The 22,748-nt window shown below is 34.8% G+C and overlaps 1 protein-coding gene across 1 annotated transcript in view; it reads left to right on the top strand.

The window, feature by feature from the left end:
• The window catches only part of PURG (purine rich element binding protein G), a 28,032-nt gene extending 8,231 nt beyond the window's left edge, over nucleotides 1-19,801 (top strand). Inside the window, exon 3 of the mRNA XM_072405248.1 lies at nucleotides 4-19,801. Coding sequence (XP_072261349.1) covers nucleotides 22-996 — 975 coding nt within the window. The 5' untranslated portion in view covers nucleotides 4-21 and the 3' untranslated portion in view covers nucleotides 997-19,801. The remainder of the gene's footprint in view (nucleotides 1-3) is intronic.
• Nucleotides 19,802-22,748: the final 2,947 nt, after the last annotated feature.

Below are 22,748 nucleotides of genomic sequence, written 5' to 3'. Positions count from 1 at the left end.
CAGTTATTTGAGAGAATAAACATGGATCGAGGAAGAGGCCAAAGGGAAGGTGCAAGCATGAGCAGAAATATTTACCCACAACAATACAACTACCCCTCCTCACAGAATTTAGAGATACAAGAATTGGCATCTAAAAGAGTAGACATTCAGAAAAAGAGATTTTATTTGGATGTCAAACAGAGCGCTCGAGGCCGTTTTTTGAAAATCGCTGAAGTTTGGATTGGTAGAGGGCGACAGGATAACATCAGAAAAAGCAAGTTGACTTTATCTTTGTCTGTAGCTGCTGAGTTAAAAGATTGTCTGGGGGATTTTATTGAGCACTACGCTCACCTGGGTCTTCGAAGCAGTCATTCTCAACGCAGTGACCATGGAAGTGAAAAAGAGCATGATTCCAGGAGGAGACCACATCCAGTATCCCCTTCGGGTTCTGTTGGATCAGAAGAACCTACGACACACAGTGTTCTGAAGACTGAATATATTGAACGTGACAACAGAAAATATTACCTGGACCTTAAAGAAAACCAGCGAGGACGTTTTCTAAGGATTAGACAAACTATGACTAGAGGACCTGGGATGATTGGTTACTTTGGCCAAAGTCTAGGTCAAGAGCAAACTATTGTTCTGCCAGCCCAAGGTATGATTGAATTTAGGGATGCTCTGGTTCAACTTATTGAAGACTATGGAGAAGGAGACATAGAAGAACGAAGAGGTGGTGCAGATGAACCCCCTGAGCTTCCAGAAGGAACATCATTCAGAGTGGACAACAAGAGGTTCTACTTTGATGTTGGTTCCAACCGTTATGGCATATTCTTGAGGGTAAGTGAGGTTAGACCACCCTACCGCAACACTATTACAGTTCCTTACAAAGTATGGACGAGGTTTGGTGACAATTTTATCAAATATGAAGAAGAAATGAGAAAAATTTACAATAGCCATAAAGAAAAGAGAATGGATGTACGCGTGGACAGTAGTGAGGAGCAAGAGTGTCCTGAGTAGATCAAATGCCAATGGAACATCATACTAAAATAATTGAAGTCTTTTTATTGCAGACAAATGCTATAGTATTTTAGAAGATTTCCCTATTTTTCATTTTCTGTTAACTCCTTTATTTTTTAGCAGAATACCTTTGGACAAAAATAATACGTCAAGAGTCTGGTATCTAGGTTTATCTACAACACAAATACTCTTACAAGCATACCAGCCTCCCTTGGAGCTGCTTCAATAATTCAAGACTATTCAAGTATGTTTTTGATCAGCACAAAGTTCAACATTTAAGATACCTTAGGTAAGACTTGAATTGCACTATCAAAGCTATCTACATATATCTATATTTCTACTTTTATAGATGTATAGATATATTATAAACGAGAAATATTATCTAAAACATTTTTTTTTCTGTGCATTTTAATTTGGTCATACAAAAGTTCTGCCAAGCTTATTTACAGGGCATTTATTACTGTGAATGTATAGGAAATGCATTTACATGTTTGCAGAGCTCTTCCTTTGGAGTTCTGAATGTTTATCGGACACAGAAAACATCAGTGACAAAAAGTAGAATGGAAGCTGACAGTGTGTGTAACTGTTTACACTGTTTACAGCCAAGGATTTCTACATCTCAAGATTTAAAACTGTTAAAAAACCAACAAAAATAGCTGCATCGAACGAAGTATGGGATGAACAAGTAGCAATTTAAAAAAGGTGAAAGAGAGTTCAGTTATGCCTTTTAACAAAACTTTTCCCATAACAGCTATTTTATATATGAATATATCTCTCTATATATAATGGTGCACCTCTGTATAGGCCTGTTGTTCAATGGAAGTTTGTTTATACTGTTAAATACCCTCTTTTTTTTCCCCTGTCTCCTTTCCTGTGTGTGTGTGTATTTGGTCACAACAAAAAAAAACTGATGAATGTTCAAGTATTCTTTTAATTAGATGTCCTTTGACTGAAATGTTTATGCAGCATCTCTTAGCAAAGAAAATATGGATGCTTCAAAAGAAAACCTTTGTCCCACCTGAATAGTGGCGTAGGATTCTTATCCATAAAAATGGACAACTGAACCATACCAAATCTGCCCTTACCTGCGTATTGTTTTGCACAAGGGTTGCTGACTTTGTATGTTGGGTGTAGAAGCACTGAAAAGTTTTATTTTTATTTAAAAAAAATACATATATATCTATAAATATATCTATATATAGCTATACACTGTTAGTGTTTAGTTAATTGAAAACTGTATGTATATCAAAGTTATGCATGTTGAGCATACCTATAAAGTTACCTTTAGTAAAGATTATAAGTGGGGTATACAGTAAGTATCACTGAACGCTGTTGCTGCTAATCACTGTGCCTGTAGTAATGGAGAACATGTTCACATGGCTAACCAGATGTACGAATGTAACAACAGGTCATTTTTGCCATGTGTATCCCACATTCATAGTATCTGTAATTCCTTTGTCAAGAAAAAGCTTTTCCTTTGTCACAAAATGGTGTTTTTCATTACAGTTCCTGTTCAGTGATCTTCTTAAATTACAAAATATGTTTAGTTTAAAAATGTTGACGTCTGCACCAAAGCACATCATCACTTTATCCTCACAATAGTCTCAAAATATTTATTGTCTTTGTATGTGACCTCTTTTTTTTTTTTTTTTTTTTTTTTTTATAAATGTTTTATATTTCTTTTTGTGTCTTAAATGCTTGTAACCTATGTAAAATCTCTGTTCAGCTAAAAACAGTAGCCCAGATTGGTCCCTTTCTCTTCATTTATTTTAGATCATATAGCATGTTTCCAGAATAGTCATGTCTGTGTATATATCCACTCTGGGCTGGTACAGTGCAGCATCTTAAAGCTCTGTCTTTTCAAAACTGATCATTTACTTGTGAGTAAATATTGGCTTGTTGGTTAAATACGCTGACCAACTTGTCTTTTTAAAAGGTTTCAGCAGCAAGATCAATCTGCCTGCATTCTGTATCCTATATGGTTTTGTCTACAAGGCCTCAAAGCTGTGCTTTGTAATATTATGAAGCAGAAAGTAAGAGTCTTTTCCTGTCCTTGTAACTACTGTTGTAGGTGCAATTGTAGGACGATCTTGACCTGGAGTTCCTGACAAATATGTCAGTGATAATAAAATATCATTTTTGGGCGGAATTGGAGTACATGTAGAAAGTATTCCCTGCTTTATGCATTGTACATATATTTGTCCAACTATTTACTAGTTGGAGCAAATATAGCTTTAGGCATATAACAGGAGCCAGGTGGATTTCTGAAATAACTTTTTAGTTAAGTAATTTTAAGGTGTCACAATGTACAGTCATAGTTTAGTCAGTGTAGAAAGTTTCTCTGTGATGGGTTTGCTGTGTCTTCTTGCCAGTTTGATCAGTCAGCCATTGGTTAACCATAATTTAGGGCAGTATGAACACCTTACCTAGTTTTAACCTGGTGTGCAATTTTTTTTTTGATTATCTAGTTACACCCTGGAAAAGGCCTTCATTAAATGACAAAAAAGGTTTAGAGATGCAGTGTGATAGTTTAGGTTGTCTTATTAGGCCATTTTATTCCATTTATAACCTCCTAACATTCAACGTGTTTTTTCACCAGGGAATCGCAGGTGAAACACTTGGCACTTTTAGTTTTAAAGAATACTGAAAGTTTTGTACAATGTTCTGCAACTGTGTACATGTCTACATCCTGTTGAAATCCCTGCCATCCTAGGGATTAGGCTTTCATTAAAGAACTATGTGAAGTTTTAGTCAAAAGCTTTGTAGGAGCCAAGCATAATTTAGACTTTAAACTTTTGTGTCCTTCATGTCACTAAATATATCCAACACTCTTGTTTGGGTTGCTTTAAAATCACTAAATCATGAGAAATTACAACATTTTTGAAGAGAACATAAATAGCTTTAACTATTATGTTTTAATCATAACTCCACCATTGTGTTGTAATCATTGTTTCCCTTGCCATGGGCTCGCAACTAGCATACAGGTTGAGAATACCAACCACTACATAAATAGTTGATCCTCATTCCCTAGTACGGACTCAGAACGTGAACCTTTCAGTGAAAGCCCAAATATTTCCATGCTGATAGTTTTCAAACCCAGACACACTTTGCAAATCATAGAAATACTTATGAAACAAAAAAAATGTAGTCTACCTTTGGTTCTAAAGAAGTTAAAATGTGCTGCTGGCAAGACATACAGTTCAGCAATAAGTATGTAAAAACAAAATCAACTTGCATGTGCCTGCTCTTTTTAATGTATAGTTTGGAGTTACATAATGCCTGACAATGTCCACATCCCTACAAGTCATTTTAGACATCACATCCCCATCAAGTCATTTAGGCAATGCAGTTTTAATTTATTTTGACCCCTTTGTGCTGTCTTCAAGCTTCTGTAGATTGGCACAAAGTGCAGTAAAAAACCAGTGACATGGAAATAGCTGCATGTCTCAATTAAAAACTAAGTACACATGATCTTATATTATGTAAATTTACTATTTATATTCAGAAATAATAGACGGGTTTCATGTAAAATGTACTTCTGAGCTGATGGCTTTATCCCTTGCTTGTTCAAAGTAGTGGTGATATTTTTCTGCAAGTGCCAACAAGGTTATAAATTGAGCCATCTTCTATCACAGCTTTGCTGAGGTGAAAGAAGGTATTATTGATATTTAAACAGCAGTGAATACCCAATGAGTAGTTTGTTTCTGCCAACACTCTACCCCAAATAGAAAACTCCTATTTGGGTGTAGATGCTTTTTTGTGTTCTTACCACTTTTAAAGCATGCAAATAACAACAAAGACAACATGCAAATAACAACAAAGTTATAAGAGTATAACAAATACATTACATTTTTTGCTCACTGATTTATATTTTGGCATATGCAGGATATTCCTTACCCAATGCCCAACCCAGAATTTTTTTTTAAGCTGGGTAGGAAGAAGTTGTAGGCAGGTGGAAGTCCCCTGAATTGTGATCCAACTCATCAGTTACCACTCAGAAACAGCCGGATGGTTGCTGAAAAATGCCAGGTGGTGCACCAGGCTAAATGGGGCTGAGGAGAACACTGTCAGAATTGCTTAATTAGGGAAATGTGCTGTGAATATTTGTCCATATTGAGTTGAACACCGGTATAAATATATATTTACTACTCTCTGTTTGCCATACCAAGATGAAAATGAAAGGGTTTTTTGTTTTTTTTTTAATAAAAAATCCCATCTTCCACATTACATTAATCCTGAAGTGAGAACAAGGTTTTTAAAGTAACACAGGTCTGGTCTCTTCTCTGTTCCGTTACAGCTTTTGCACTTCGTTGAAAACCAACCATCATAGTGAAAAGCCATTTGAGTGGGGTTGGAGATGGATGGGGTGTAGGGTAAGGTCTTGGATCAGAAATATATATCCAAGATATTGGGTACCTTGACATTTCTGTAGCTAAGCTGTAAAGGCACACTGGCAAATGAAAGTGGCTGTTACCAAGTGCTATTTACTATTTATAAATTACTTCATATTAGGTTATAATAGTCGTAGTTATTAGTTAACTTAAGAATTCACTGAACTTTTCAAACCCCTAAACAAAATAGACAGAAAAATAGTGGCTGCCATTCTACTAGGACCCAATTCAGTACTTTGTACTTTTTCTTTCATGCAATTTCAGAATTATTGTTTTAGAATTATTACTTTTTGGGGACTTAAGTAAAGGGTACAGAGCAAGTGCATCAAGTCAACAAAATAACATAACTTAATAATAAAAAAAAATAAATAAAATAATACTCGTCTAGAGCCCATGTCTTTTTTATGCTAGTTTTGAAAGAACATATAAGGATATATGTCAGCTTCATATGTATCTGCAGATAAGAGGATATTGTTTTTGGGGACGTGTATTTCATTTAATAGCACTTCAGCTAACAGTTTCTTTTTTTCTGGTAAGAGTTGCAGTTGGGATGCTTAGCATGTGACTGTCATGTTGATTTGGTTTTCAGATTTGCATATGTTTGATAGCTCTCATTGAACTTAAAAAATGTGCAATATGTTCCTCCCTTTTTATTTAGTAATATAAAATCTCCTATTATGAGATATTATTACTTTAGTAGATAAAATAGTTATTCTTTTACCATAAATAAGTTTTAAAAATCTAAATGTTTGTATTGTTTTTATGCTAAGATATAATCTACAATTTAGAAATAATATGATGTGTCTGAACCTAGAAAATATAAAATTTCCAGCCTTTTTTTAATTTTTTTTTTATCTGAGCACATTACTCCAAACAATGAAAATACTGCTCTATTTCCAAAACTAATTCCACGTTTAATGTTCTGTTTACATGTTGACTCACTAAAGATCAAAATCATGTCACATATGATATTGTATTAGGACCAAGAGTAATAATAACATATCCACAGCAATTACTTTACTTGAATTACAGACATCACATTATATATCTTGATGGAAGGGCAGTTTCCATAACAAATTGATACATGGAATGTTGCTCTTTTCTTCCATTTTGTAGTGATGACCATTAGGACCAATAAAACAGAGGTTCTGATCGTTCCCCTGGCTATCCATAGCTAAAAGGAGGAGAAAAAAGGTTTTACCTCGAATTACATTTTCTCATAATGATCATTGAAAAGAACAAAGCCAGAATCGCACTAACTGATGAGCTTTTTATTAGGTTCTTTGTAAGTGGTGTGTCAAGACTTAAAAGATGGTGTAGCCGTTGGTCATGGGTGCTAATACCACCATATTCTCTATTCTATAGCTCTGATACATGGAATCATGCAGGCACACGACCTGCATCTGTCTCTGTTGTAAATGCAGACTTGTAGAGCAAAGCAAAACATTGTATGCACAAAACTGCATAAATGTGCATAGAGACCTATTCTATGCTAGCATCTGCTATGTACATAATGCAGCCCATATTAAAATTTGGATTCTTGTGTATCCATCCATCAATGTATGAGTAGTTGCTGTGGTGGGTCAGATTATGTGTCTTCAGATATTCATAAAAGAGGTGTGTATTCATGCACCCCTAAAACTCAAGTCAATACCCAGACCACATTCCTTGATAGTTTACTGACCGTGGGCTGTGATTTAAGAACATTCCAGCTCATTGTACTATCGTTACAGAAGGCTTATAGGGTATTAACATGTACTGCAGTGTCCACCTTCCATAATATCACATAGCACTATAAGAAGTTTTTAAACAGACAGAATTGAGCATTTTACAGCCATAGCAATTAGGGTTACATTTATAATGATTGAGGATGCATAGCCATGAATGCCAGCTGCATAAATAGTCAGAGATTTCTTTTAAGATAACTAAGGCTACTTGATTAAAGTTCCTCCTGCTTGTACTAATAATCTCAAGAATTACATTTCCACATTTTTTTATGTGGTGCTCTACGTTGTCCTACTTATTCTGGATTTAATTTTTTTTTTTTTTTTTTTACAAATTAAAAGTTTACCTACAAATCAAAAGGTTTATTCTAAGGCTTTAAATTGTTTATCATGCTAAATATATAATACTATATAAAACATAATCCTAAAAAACATAGACCATAAACATGTGCAATACTTGCCGACTCCATGCGGACAAAAATATTTTATGTTTAAAGGCCCAATACAGCCTAAAATCCAACTCTAACCTGATGATTTCTGTTACATATTAATTTTTAGAAATTTACATTTTACCAGTAATAGCAGCAGAATATTACTTGCTATTGGCTTTATGTAATCTCCATTATTGCAGCTATCAGACAGGGGGAGGAAGGGCGGGAGAAAGGGGCAGCAGCAAGGACCAACCCGTTATGTTGAAAAGAAACATACTTGACAGCAGGAGAGAACAAATAGATTTCCTTGTAAGTCTAATGATTCTTCTTCACTGTCCAGCAACGGATTGGTGACAGGGATGCTACAAAGCTTTAGCTTAGCTTTGGTAAATAAAATTGTCACAAAAGTAGCTATGCTGTCTTTTATTGGTGTTTTTTAAGTCTGCCATCAGTTCAGCTGAAGTCAAGAGCTTGTTCATAAAATTACAAGCACACATGAAGGACATTTACAAAGCTTTTTAAAACAGGAAAAATTTGTGATAAATTGGCAAGAAGATGGGGTAATAAAAAAAAAAAAAAACATTCATTCTTCCAATAATCGTAGCAAAAAAATTTCTAATAAGACAGCGCACATTTTTTGTAAAATATCTGAAGGCCTTTTAAACTGAAGGCATCTTTTTTTTCAGCACCCTGTAGCAATTATATCATTCACTTCTCCTGTTAACAGTTATCATTGAGTTTTCATGAAGAAACACCAGTTCCAATTCTCTCCTCTATCCATTAATTTTCTTCAGATGGTGCATCACATTCATTGTATTGTGTGAATTAAAGTTTCACTTACTTTACATTTTTTTCTAATACTGTCTAAAATAAATAGTTTAGTGTTAAAAAAAATGGGAATCTCTTTCTATATACAGTTATGTTCATAAATATTTGCACCTCAGTGGATTGAACAAAAAGATTGAATAAAAATGTGAGGAACTAAAGCCTTTTTTTTACACAATCACTTCATTTCAGGGGCTCAAAAGTAATTGGACCAATTAAAAAGCTGAAAATAAAATGTTCATTCAAATACTTGGTTAAAAACCCTTTGCTGGCAATGACAGCCTGTAGTCTTGAACTCATAGACATCACCAGATGCTGGATTTCCTCCTTTTTAATGCTCTGCTAGGCCTTTACTGCAGCGGCTTTCAGTTGCTGTTTGTGGGCCTTCGGCTGCTTCTGTCCTGTGTCACATCATGGATAAATACTAGTGTCCCAGTGCCACTGGCAGCCATGCACGCCCAAGCCATCTGCCTTGTTTTACAGATGATGTGCTATGCTTTGGATTATGAGCTGTGGATCATGAGCCTTCTCCATACTTTTTTCTTGCCATCATTCTGGTAAAGGTTGATCTTGGTTTCATTTGTCCAAAGAATGTTTTTCCAGAACTGTGCTGGCTTTTTTAGATGTTTTTTTTTTAGCAAAGTCCAATCTAGCCTTTCTATTCTTGAGGCTTATGAGTGGCTTGCACCTTGCAGTGCACCCTCTGTATTTACTTTCATGCAGTCTTCTCTTTATGGTAGACTTGGATATCGATACCCCTACCGCCTGGAGAGTGTTGTTCACCTGGTTGGCTGTTGTGAAGGGGTTTCTCTTCACCATGGAAATGATTCTGCGATCATCCACCACTGTTGTCTTCCGTGGACATCCAGGTCTTTTGGGTTCACCAGTGCTTTGTTTCTTTCTCATGATGTACCAAACTCCAAATTTTGCCACTTCTAATATTGTAGCAATTTCTCGGATGGCTTTTTTCTGTTTTTGCAGCTTAAGGGTGGCTTGTTTCACCAGCATGGAGCGCTCCTTTGACCGCATGTTGTCAAAAATCAACTTCAGGCTTTTTTTCTGATAATTTTCTGATAATGACATAACGAACGAATTGCCCGGGATTGTGTAAAAAAAAGTTCAAATGCATCTGAGTTGTTTCATTTAAAATTAAATGTGGTAATGTACAGAACCCAAATTAGAAAAAAAGTTGTGTCCAAATATTTATGGACCCAACTGTACATTAAAAGCTGTTAGTTTCCATTCCATAGTTATGTCCCCCCCGCCTCCTCCTTATTTTTTATTGTTTACATTTATCATCCACACTCATATATTGTCTGCCTGTACTTTGTATTCTTCATAAAACCTTTTTTTAATTACTAATTGCACATAATGTTGGCCAGGCTAGTCCAAATAAGGTTACTGGTGCTCTCCATGTTTGCTCTTTTCACTAAAAGGAAGTGCGCATTGCAAAGGCTAAAATGGAAGGGTAGGTCAAGGGGTTAAGGTTAACCAATAAAGCTAGCGGTTGAATAAAAGTTTTGATTTGTTTTCATTCCAAAGCTGAGGTTTTAGATTTCAGGTGCTTGCTTGTTGAAAGCAGCATTTTTTTTAAATCTTTCCAGTTTGAAGAGAAGCTTCCACATACTTACAGTATGGTAAACTAGAAACTGTTGTGGCTTTTTGACTGAAATATTCGTCTCTTATCCCATTATGAATGTGTGTAATAGTTAAACCAACACTGGTGAATGTAGTGAAATTAACAGGTTAGATTTGTAAATATTGATTCGTGCACATTTGAGGAACAATGACTAACAAGACTTGTTTTAAAAAAACAATAGTATAGATTGTGGACTGGGCAGAAGTGTAAATCTAAAATAGATTTAAATAATGCTGTAGTCATTGTGTGTGTGTATATATGTATTGATAGAACTACGCTAGGAAACAGACAACATTTAGGATAATCCAGAGTAGATGGAGCAAAGTGGTAACATATTGACACCAATAAAAGATTCCAAAGTGACCTATCATGGCAGATATACAGCGCAGGGAAGACAATGAACAGTCTTTGCAAATTGTTATTGCTACTGAAACCCAATGCCATTTCACATTGATAAGCACTGCAGTAGTAATTAAGTGTTGGCCAATGCTTCCGGGTTATCCCTGGTTAATATACATTTCATGTGGTAGTAATACCTGGTACAAAACAACTACTCAATCCCTCTAAAAGAAGTGTTAAGCTTCTTCGATATAGCCAATTGGTGGCTCAGTTGGGGTCCCTGAATGGGACTGGAGCGCTAGTATATGTGCACTGGCTGTGTCCACAAGCCAATTGAGGAAACATTTACTGTATTTTTTTCTACTGAAATCATTAAAGTGTAGTAGGCAAAACCAGGAGAGAAAGAGAATGATGAATTGGTGAAGTTTTGCCTCCCTACATTGCTAGCATCTGTCAAAAGATTCAGGATAAGGTTACCTAATAGGCTAAGGACTCTAAACCAAGAAGTAGTATTTTTTGTTTTTCCTGACTTGCAGAGAGTAGAATGAGCTACACTTAAGGACAAGAAATTTAAAAAACATGACCAAAAAAAGCATAACGATGTTCCTGCTATTAGATAGTATCGGGGACTTTGAAAGAAATATTGAATTCATATCATAATTGTGTGTGAACCGGTAGTTATATAAATATGTAATTTTGTTTTTTTAAGTCAAATTTCTGCTAAAGCTAACATCTCTTGTTTTAGATTGAGCAGAGTAGATTTGTGTGTTCCTATTGTGGAATCATTTTCTGTTTAATAAGAGAACGCTTTTACATGTTTTTAAGACCTGGTACAGGGGTCACACATCTCCCAAAGCAGGAAATAATCTTTCCCCTTATGCATTAATTAAAGGAAATCAAGTAATTGTAAATATTACCTTTTGTTATGTGCAAGACAGAGACCCTATACAGCAACAAAGGACTGTGGGGGAAAAAAATGTGAGGTCTACAATCTCCATGGCATAAAAACAGGTACTACATACGCCGAACACATTCATTTATACAGTCATGTGAAAAAGAAAGTATACCCTCTCTCCATTGTAAGGTTTTACATATAGGAACATAGAAATAAGAATAATAAAAAAAAAAAATCATCCGGTAAATCTAACCTCAAAAAAGAACACACACAAACACACAACAGATACATTACACTGAGGAACAATTTTGAACACATTTTTTGTTGACTTAAATTTTATAGCTTATTTACACTAAAATAGGTATGCTGATTCTGAAAGTGCAGTTCATTTTCTTCTATCAGGTCAGGTTTTTTCTCTACCGCTTATATGCTGTAGCGTGGCTTTGTATAGGCTATTCATTTACACGCAAGACAGTGTGGTCAGAAGTTGTGCGCTGCTCTACGTAGTGAATAGGCAAAATTTATTTTTCTACTTACGTATTTCCTTTCTTTCAGATCATGTCTGGCTCTGCTGTTTCTTATAAGTGCCTAAACATTCCTGATTCATTTTGTTATATCTGTGGCAGTTTCACCATTCCCAGTCAAAGGGCGAACATCAGCATATATGTAGAGCAAGTCTATTTGGCATATTTCAAAGTTAAACTTGGTGATCAAGATAAGTCTTGGGCCCCTCATAAGGCGTATAAACAGTGTGTTGAGGGTTTACACGTGGACAAAGGGAACACGTGATAAGATGCCATTTGGTAATCCTATGGTTTTGCGAGAGCCAGGAGATCATTTCAGTGACTGGTACTTTTGTATAGTGAAAACTTCAGGATATAACAAAAAAAAATAAATGTAACATAGAGTATCCTAGTCTACTATTGGCTAAACTCCCAGTGGCTCATTCAGATGAAATCCCAGTGCCAGTTTTCGTTACACTACCCTCTCTTGAAGAACATGATTATGGTGATGAACTAGGTGACAACAATGATGAAGAGTTTGAAATTGAAGAGGACTCTGTTCGTAAGGGATTTGATCAGCATGAGTTGAGTGATTTGGGACTATTGAAGAAGGCTTCAGAACTAGCATCAAGACTGCGTGGGAAAACTTACTTGAAAAAGGTACAAAGGTATCATACTTTCGAACCAGAGAAATTGCATTTCTACAGTCCGTTCCAATTGGCCATTCAGTTTCTCTTTGTGAAGAATATGCAGACTTAAACAGAAAGTCATTGAGTTGTTGTATTATCACCAACACAATTGGGTCATCTGTGTTGACTTTAAAATGGTATGCATCCTTTTTGGTCAGCAATGCTGATATACCAAGTATCCCTGTTATCTGTGGATGTGGGACAGCAGAGCGCGTGAGGGTTTGCACTAAAACCAGGTGATCCAAACATTCTTCATGAGCTACTTGTTGATAGCATTTTATTCCCGCCTCTGCACATAAAACTGGATCTGGTGAAGCAGTTTGTTAAAACTTTGCCAACTGAAGGAGACTGTTTCAAGTACCTCATTTTGGTATTTCCTAGTCTATCATTTGAAAAAATAAAGGCCGGTGTGTTTGATGGTCAACAGATTCGGCAGCTCATCAAAGATGAACATTTCATTAGGATAATGTCAGAAGTTGAAAAGAATGCTTGGTTATCATTCAAAGCCAATGTCAAGGACTTTCTTGGAAACACACAAGCAAATAATTACACAGAAATTGTCAGAAACTCTTGGAGAGTTACAAAATGCTTGGTTGCAAGATGAGCATCAAGGTGCATTTTCTGCATAGCCATCTTTCTAACTTCCAGGAAAACCTGGGTGCAGTCAGTGATGAGCAAGGTGAATGATTCCACCGAGATTTGAAGGTCATGGAAAGACGGTATCAGGGTAGATGGAATAGACATATGATGGCTGACTATTGTTGGAGATTGTCCTAACACTGAACACTCCAGGAAAAGCTAAAAGCGTAAATTTTTACCTTAACTGCTTACCTGATTAAATTTTCAATTATTTTACTGTAAAAAAAAATGTCATAGAGTAACAATAAATCCTTTATATGAACAAAAGAAATTAAAAAAACAGTACATTAAAGTTATTTCTTTATTTTTTCATTATATGTAAAATTTGTATGTTTTTTGACAAAAATGGAGGGTACCCTGTATCGTAAAAATTGCATGCCGTTCGGCAAAACGTGTGGGTATACGAGACGTTACCGAATTTTTCTTATTTGCCTAAGATTGTTGCTGGAAAACCTTTTGCTTTTGTAGAGGTGGACTAGCTTACTGGTAATTTTGCATTTTAAGGTAGATTTCATTAAATAAAATAATTTTTTTTTTTAATCTTTTACTAAGGTGTAACTAGTTTTTCATGTGACTGTATGTGTTTTAACTTCCTTGAATGCAGACATACATTTCAGAAGCAGTTCAACAGGTTTGCTTATGTTTTTCCTAGTTCTGTTTTAACAAATTGTTAGCCAGTTAAGTTATATATCATGAATTTTTTTTCTTTAGCACTTATCATAAGCCACTAAATTATGTACTTGTACTTGCATTTATCGATGCTAACTGATGTGTAAAAAGCTGGTTTTAAATAGAGTACATTAACACTGCTTTCTTTAAAGAGTAGCATGGTGTAGAGTGGGTATAATCATTATTTTGGTTACTCTGTTTTTTTGTGATTTGTTTGTTAAAAATAATAGGCAATTTTTTTCATTCTAACATGCCAAGTATAAAATAGGTCAGGCGGTCCAAGCTTTTCCTATGGGCTGAAATGGTTACCAGAGGTGACAGCATGGCTCATGGCAGCATTTTATGCCAGTATTTTATTTTCCATTCTCTTCCACCGTTGTCACCTCTTGGAGACTAGCACACAGGCAAAGAAAGCAATTTATTTTAGTTTAGTGCTTTCTGTGGCTCTGTGAAGCCTAAGACATTAAAGGTATCCCTTAGACATACTAGCGATTTTGGTGCTTATTTTGTTGTAAATATAAATTTGTGTGAGTTGGAAAAATACTTTACACTTACCATCACTAATATTGTATATTATATTTTCCTTGTGGTGCTATTATAAACCAACCAAATCTAACTTCATATTATTCTTAGCCCTAGTTCTAATATTTGAGTTAGTGGTTGTGTCGTGTCTTTTTTTGTTTAGGTTAATTTAAGTTGCTACTGCAGTAATAGTTATACTTTTATAACCTCTGTTGCCATGCTGTTTTTGTATATTTTTTTTTTCCCCTTAACTTGTAGGCCATTTTAGAAGGAGTTCTGTATTATACACAAGAGAGGGGAGGGTCTTACCTTTTGTAGTTTGACAGCCCATACAACTTAGATTTGTTGTTTAGATTCAACTCTCTTGTTGCATTAAATGTTAATCATGTAACCAAGTTGTGTCGGTTGAGGTCTTAGTATTCTACCAGTTTTAACTTCCTAAAGTAAACAGGGTCTGTGTTTAATGTGTTTGTATGTCGTTTTAAACCGTTGCTGCTGCTTTCCAAAATCTCAGATGTATGACTCTTGTCGCAGTATCGTCAGATCGTCACTTATTCCATCCGAAAACATTTTTTGTTTTAAAATTAACTAAGTTTTTGATGGCCATTGTTGGGTTTAATTATCCACCAAGATATCATCTTTTAAAGGCTCTAATATATCTAATATACCTCTACAGTAATTTAGGTCTACATCTTTATCATCTTGTTCTTTCTCATTTTCTCCCTCTGTCTTTCAAGGCTAAACTCTCTAATTATGTGTTTTTTTGCTACACAATTTAGCAAAAGTCATGTAGAACACTATTGTTTAGCTATTTATTGGCTACAAGAGTTAAAGAGAATTTGAAGGTTAGTTAGAGACTCTTACCATGAAGTTCCAGAGAAATATAAGCTACCATGTGATTCAAATGCCAGCAACCACACAAAACTGTAATATCAGCTATGAGTAGAGCTGAGAACACATAGTTAGTTTGTGGTATTTGAGTAATCTTTGACTTGAATAATGTAAGATGATAAAGACCCATATAAGCATGAACATGGGATCTATACCAACAAGTTGGACACCAGTCTAAATTTTTATCTGGTTTTAGGGTATAAGGTAAAAGCCTAAACACCACTTTTCCACCTTCTGCTTTTTAAAAATAAGCCCTTAAGTAGACCAAATCCCAACCTTAAACAATGGTGGTTTTCTTTTTATTCTGTTCCCACTCAGTGGCCATGACCCAACAAACATATTATATTCCTTGTTAATTTTCAATATTATTTACAGTAATGGATATATGATCTATCTTTTTATGCTGTGTATTCTCTAGAAAGTAGTAATAAATGTACTGCATATTTAATTTGTTTGTATTTGCATATTATAGTTTTAGGTTGTTCTCCAATACAGTACATGATTGTTGTACATGATTACCTTCCTTCAAATTAAATTTGCCATTTTGTTTGTATATTACTTGTGGATTTTAGTTTCCTTTCCATTAAAATGCATATACATGGATATTTTGCTAAATGAAAATATATATTACTTATTTTATATTAATATCAGTCTAAAAAGATCAAATAATAATGTAGCACTCAGTCAGTCTCCCTTGCCACAACTGGTTAAAAAATTCACGTTTGGCTTTGAGTAGGTATCTTAACAGCCAAGGAAATTCTGTTATTTGCCTGTTTTGATGTATCAGTATAATTCAGTTCAGTAATATTTCAAGTAGTTTTCTATCTCAAGCTATAATGTGGAAAACCCAAACCCCCTCTAATTTTGTTAGGGGACTCAGACCTGCTTGCCTGGTGCAGTGTATCTCTGAATCTTGGAATCTCTGTAAAGGTTATTCATTTCCGAGTTTAAAGTGTAGTCACAACAGCTATTCCAAGTCTGAACAAGGTGACATTAAATTCTGTAGACTGATGGCGAAGGTTTCTATGCTATGAGTGAAGGTGAAACATTATTATAATATATACATTTTTCTTATAGGACATAGGGTGAGCTAATATGATTTTAAAGCCTTGTGGACAAAGCTTGGTGTTACAGCAAATGTGCATTTTGGTGGTGTAGAACTTGTACATTGTTTCCCAGCTAAATTTCTGTTAATTGTAGCAAATATGTTCCTGCTACGGATGTGGAAAACTATAACTTTCCCCTGGTGGAGCCACGTTTTAAACCTAAAACTCTGCTGCAACACATTGCAATAACTATTGTGGCCCATAGTCTTAGTGAGATGTGACTGATATCATCATCTTTATAATGCTACAGGCCTCTGTGTTCATACATATGCAGATTCACCTTGCAGGTTTATTTAGTATTCTGTATTTGCACAGCGCAGTTATGTACAACTGCATTACTAACCTAATAATACCAGAGAATAAACTGGCTAAAAAAGGTGAATCTGTTTTTTTAAGCCAAATGACATGTTATTCAGTTATGGTTTTCCATATTCCAATATCCACAGGGTGCATGGTGAAGTTCCTTTTTTGTACTGTACTTTGAACGTGTTCTCTTTAAAATGTATTGTACTGTATTGAAATAACTATAAATGGCCTTGTATTTGGACCTTAGCGTGTATCAACACCAGTTCCAAGTTTTCCGATGCACGTTGACAGTTAGCTTCTAAAACAAAAACATATCTGTGGTGCTACTTCTTCCTATGGTGCTTCTGTGGACGCTAACTGCACACATGCTAAGCAAAGCTTGAAGATTCTAAGTCCTATTTTGCAGCATTGTCTGTTTGTAATGACAACAGAACAATTTTTGATACACTTGAAATTCCTTTCAAAAGACTCATTGACAATCTCTGTCCAGTTTGTATGTGGGGTGTTCTTTTTCCTCTAAGTTTCCTTTGTTTTCTTTGAGAAAGCAGCTCTGATCCTTCATAACAGTTGTTCCATTCTCAGATCCTAGTCTTCTCATTTCTAACCAAGGAATATGGAGTCACAATTTCTCCACCCAATCCTAATATGGCCAAGAACCTTTCTGGGCTTTGCAAGGATTCATGGTAGCACTCTGATGTAAAATAGTTATGTACATTTTTATAAATAAATAATAAGTAGGTGTTTTAGAATGGTAAAACTTGGTGACCGTGTGGATCAACCATCTCTTGGCATAATGATGTTATGTAAATTGTAATGTGAATGTTTTTTGCATGGTATTTTGGCATGTGGTTTGCATGATTCCATTTTTCCACACATTTTTTTTCCTGGCAAACAAACCATATCCAAAATTCTGAGGAAAATAGTATCTAAAAACTCACTAAACACTCGTCATTTATTGATTCTGAGGAAAACTGTCACGTTTTAATGAAAAGCCCATAAATCCTACCATCTTACCAAGGAATTTGTCTTTGTCAATCACCAATACAAATAAGGAGGCCATTTGGTGTTACTGACATATAATTAGTATATATAAAACATTATAGGCAAATCTTCTCTGCATAATCCCTTAAATGTGATTGGGGCTTCAAAACTGTAAACAGACTGTATGATGATGCTTAGTGTTTAACTATGTGGCTAATGTAATTGTGTGGAAAAGGTAATCAGTAGATTCAGTTGAAAAGGGATTTCTCTTTGCCAACATGTGATTTCAATCATTATAAACAATTATGTTATGCAATTGCATACCAAAACTTAATCTATAAAGTAAAAAAAACTTTAGAATGTTCCTCTGCAATCATTTAAAGGAATACAAGCTATTTTCCGTATTCTGTAACCAGGCTGTGTTGATGCCCCTAGTTTTTAATTTTTTCTAAAAGATTGATTCAAATCCTATTATTATATTGTTCTAAATCTCATCACACTTTTTTCTACATAGCAGAGAGAAGAAAAAATAACCTATAAATGTTGTGATGGTTCGGCGTGCATTAAAGTCAATATATATAGTAGCCCACAAAATCATAACCCATCAGCCTTAGAATAGAAGGGAGATTGTTGCCAGAAATTCTTGATCTGTTTTGGGATCTCATGTCCTTGGCTGGGGTATTGTACATCTATTGCAAACCGAATAAATATATATATTGAGTTTTCTTGTAGGCCTCCCTGTTGCTCAGTTTTCATCTGAGGTAAGATCTAATATTTAACCTTTTTCTTAAATTAACTGTTTAAGCAGTTCTGCCCCTATGAAAGAATATGGCTAAAGATTTCAACAGGTTTCTTTTTATTCTTAAATTTCATGCTTTATTATTGTCACTTCCAGGGACTGTATAGGGAAAGAGCGCATAACCAAAATATATCGTAAAAGGTTAAATTCATAGATAATAATCTTGGAGTCATCATTCAAAATAGGAAATGCAAAAGGTGCCAGAAGTGCAAATTTGAGCCTCAAATTTTGAAAGTAACTTTTACAATCTTCACAGCTAAAAAGTTCTGGTAAAGCAACTAAGACCAGACATGCTCAGCACACATTTGGAGATTGAGGTGAAGTCCAAGATAAAACTGGTGTTGGGAATGTCTGCTGTACAGACAATTTGGATATGAGGTACCTTGTAGGTTTCTACTAGGGTTTGTACTGATAGTGTACTACTATGATGTAGTTTGTCATTGTAAAACTGCACTTTTAATTAAATAAGTAATAATAAATGTGGACAACACGTTTTAATTAAGATTCTTCGGCTTTTTTTATACACCACTAAGAGGAAAGTAATGAACCTAAACTCCTATTATTGCCAGTTACAACAAAGGATTTTATGTACATTTCAATTCTGACAGGGGCAACAATTATAGTAAAAGCCGCAGCCTTTAGCAAATTTAAATTTTTTGGACTGACAGTTAATCAATGTTCTATACATATTCTGTATTTTCATTCTCGTGCCTTAGATACTTGTAACATTGGTCAGTTTGTACAACATTTTTTCAAGGGTTTCGTTGTACTCTACAAACACCTGGCAGCATGCATGTGCACAAACATTACATATATCAAGGCTTGTGCTTAGTGATGTGGGCGTAATTTATCTGTAAAATATTTTTAGAAGATTCCACAAAATTAGATTACATGCAGCAAAGGAGATGCTTTTTTTATATAACGAAACACTGTACAAATCAATAAAATTCCTGAATTCTTGGGTTTACTATTTTAGTGTATGCAAAAAAGATAGTTAGATCAGGTAAAAAAACATGAAAAATTCGTCATACTTGAGTGTTTCTAATAGTCTGTTTCTGAAAATTCCAAAAATAGTTTACAGCACAGATGACAGACAAATGACTGCATAGATCCAACAAGTCTGTGCCTTACATATTTAAAAATAGTGTTTTCAGTGCTATTTTCCTCACACAGAAGCTTTGTTCATAATTGTTTTATTGAACTAAATCACGCTTTACTTACAGTCCCATTGTTAAAGCTTCTTGGCCTCCTGGATTAAAATTAAAATAAATTTTACCAAAATAAGTAGAAACAAACATGGAGATATGAGCTGCTCTTCAAATGCTATATTAAATATGATCCCTTAATTATATTTTGTATTTAAAGTCTGTTTACCCCAGTTATATGGTGAATTTGCTTATTGGTGTTTGCCACTATATTTGTTCTGTCTTAAAAAATAAATTTGCTTCTGTGTGTATTCTGGAGTCTGTGTGATTCTCTTTTTTTTTTCTTTTTTTAGTTAATGTATGTTCTTCATTATTCTTTTTTTTATATTATCATGGAAGTATGTATGACCTATGCAACTCAGGGGGTTGGCCAATGATATGTGATCTCTGCAGGTTCCGGTTAAGCTGTCTGCAACCCTGCAAATCATTTAAGTTTACCTATATTAGTCTTTAGAAAAAGAAAATATGCCATTGGTTACAGAAGTAGCATTTCTGCCCCATTCTCTTGCCCATTTAGGGACCCACATGGTCATAGCCCCCTGAACAAATCATGAACGTAACATAACTAACAATAAATCTGATTTTTCAATGATATCTTTGGTTGATGTACAAGCAATTCCCCACATTATGAATTAATACAGGTGTTCGAATATATGTTTTCAAAGTTCACCCCATATTGGGAATCACTATTACACGAGTAGATCCACTGCCAATTTAGTACTTGTCAAAATTGATCTGATTAATTTTCTAATTGGTCAGAAATCCGAAAATACTCCACACATATGTATGATATTCAGCCCTTCCAATCATTTTCTCTGCTATAAAGTAATCAAATTTCAAATCCTTTTTTATCAGTTTTGCTGTAAAAGTGCCTGTTATATGATAAATACAGACAAACAGGATGCCAGCACAGTAAACTGGAAACAAAAGAATTGCACAACATGAAAACGAATAGCTATATTTTAAGACTGCACAGCTTTACATATCTTGCAAGTAAATCTCTTTTGTTTGATATTTAGAGGTGTTCTTGCGTTCCTTCTGTATATGACTGTTACATGGCCAGTCTGCAAATCACTCCAATCTGAATGAAGATGGTTTGTATGGATTCTGTCTAACTTCCCACTATCATCATTGACATATACATTTGTGTTCTAGAGAATAGCAGTCCAACATCTCCAACCTAATCAATCACTGTTTTTGGTAGAAATTATATACTGTATTTATAATATTTGGCAAATAATTTGCTAGTAGGTGTAATAGAACATAGGAGTATATAGAACAATAGGAGTAATAGAACACCAACAGACCAAATATTTATGACATGCATTCTGTGGATTCTGTGTAGATAAATCATTAAAAATAATAGCAATTATAATGTGGAGTTCAATTTGTGAGGTCATTCTTTCTGTGAAAACAGGTGTACGTTACAGTCCCTATTTAAGGAAGATAGGCAGAAAATATTGTTCATGCTGGTTATAGTGCATTTCTCACTGAAAATCTGAGTAAAAATAATTAGTGATTACATTGTACAGAAAAAGTGTACTTTGTTGATTGGAGAGGTAAAAACATACAAGGAAATACAGAAAATGTTTGGCTCAGCTAAAAAGATATCAAATGCTTTAAAATGGCAGCCAAAACCTGAAGGAAGTGGAAGAAAAAGGAAAACTAACATTTAAATGCATAGAATAGCCAAAATAGCAAAGACTCAGCCAATGATCAGCTCCAGGAAGATCAAAGAAGGCCTAAAGTTACCTTTGAGTACTGTTACAATTAGAAAATGCCTATGGGAAGCCAAGCTATAGGCAAGAAGTTTACACAAAGTCCCAGTGTTAAACAAAAAAAAGACATGCTGAAGAAATTACAATTTGAGTGGCCTAAAGCGCAATAACACAACATTATGTGAACTGATGAAAGCAAGATTGTTCTTTATGGGTTTATGGGCCACAGACAGTTTGTCAGACGATTCCCAAAGACTGAATTCAAGCAACAATACACTGTGAAGAATGGTGGCGCAAGCATCATGATATGGGGATGTTTTTCATACTATGATGATTGGCCTACTTTACCTCAAACACACAAAGAGCAACGTCTTGGTTTCAATCCAACAAGATTGACGTTATGGAGTGGCCACCCCAATCTCAAAACTTTAATTGAATAGAAAGCTTATGGGGTGACATTAACAATGCTGTTTCTGAGGCAAAACCAAAAAATGCAGAAGAATTCTGGAATGCAGTCCAAACATCTGGTGCAGGAGTTAGTTGACTCTGTGCAACACTGATGTGCAGATGTTGACATAACCAGTGTTGATACAACCGAATATTAATTCAGAGATTCAAAGGAAAGCAACATCTTGAAACATATTTCAGTTTACACAACAAAAGTTTGAATTTGTAAAGAATATTGCAGACACTGCTATTTTTAATGGCCTAATATTATTTTTCTTTACTAAAGAAAGGAATAACACAAATTTGATTTTTTTTTTTTTTTTTTAATTTTATGTGCAGTGTTCCCAATGCATTTGTGTATATGGAGATAAAAGCTTTCACTATTTACTGCTATTATTCTGAACACAACTGTACTTAGCACTAGTTTATACCACACAAAGGCTGTCGTGCAGGAGCAACATTTTATTACAATACTGTAAGAATTCTATTGGATGATAACTTTGAATTTCTTCCAACAGATGCAGTAGGACGTCAGCGTGTTACACAGAAAACGGGAATTATGGGCAAAAAAACAGAATACATATTTATGATCAGATACAACACCACTTATTGCAAACATTCTTTTTTTATATGGAGATAGTGTTGTATTGTATGTTTTTGTCTTTCAAATGGGAAAGCAAAAATGTGCTTCCACTGGAATGTTTTTAGCCGGACAGCATAACAAATGAACATTTCTGTCCTTCCCTTTCTTTTTTTGTTAATAGGTAGTGTAATGCAAGCATTTGTATCGGCTGAAATATTGACTTGGTATTGTACAGTAGATGAGGATGATAGGGTGAGACCCCCTACTATCTGCATTAAAGAAAGGCCAATTAATATTTCAATATCACATCGGACATGCCCTTTTATTTAAAAAAAAAATTAGTATTAATGCTTACAAAGAGTAGTCATAGACAAAGTACTGAAATCCAAAAAAGTTGTAGAAGATTTAATCTGTAAACCTTAATTTAATGTGATTGCTATTGATTAACAT

Source organism: Pyxicephalus adspersus, chromosome 3 (assembly GCF_032062135.1).
Source record: "Pyxicephalus adspersus chromosome 3, UCB_Pads_2.0, whole genome shotgun sequence".
NCBI classification, from domain to species: domain Eukaryota; kingdom Metazoa; phylum Chordata; class Amphibia; order Anura; family Pyxicephalidae; genus Pyxicephalus; species Pyxicephalus adspersus.
The sequence above is the reverse complement of the archived record's forward strand: the minus strand, read 5'-3'. Positions and strand labels throughout refer to the sequence as shown.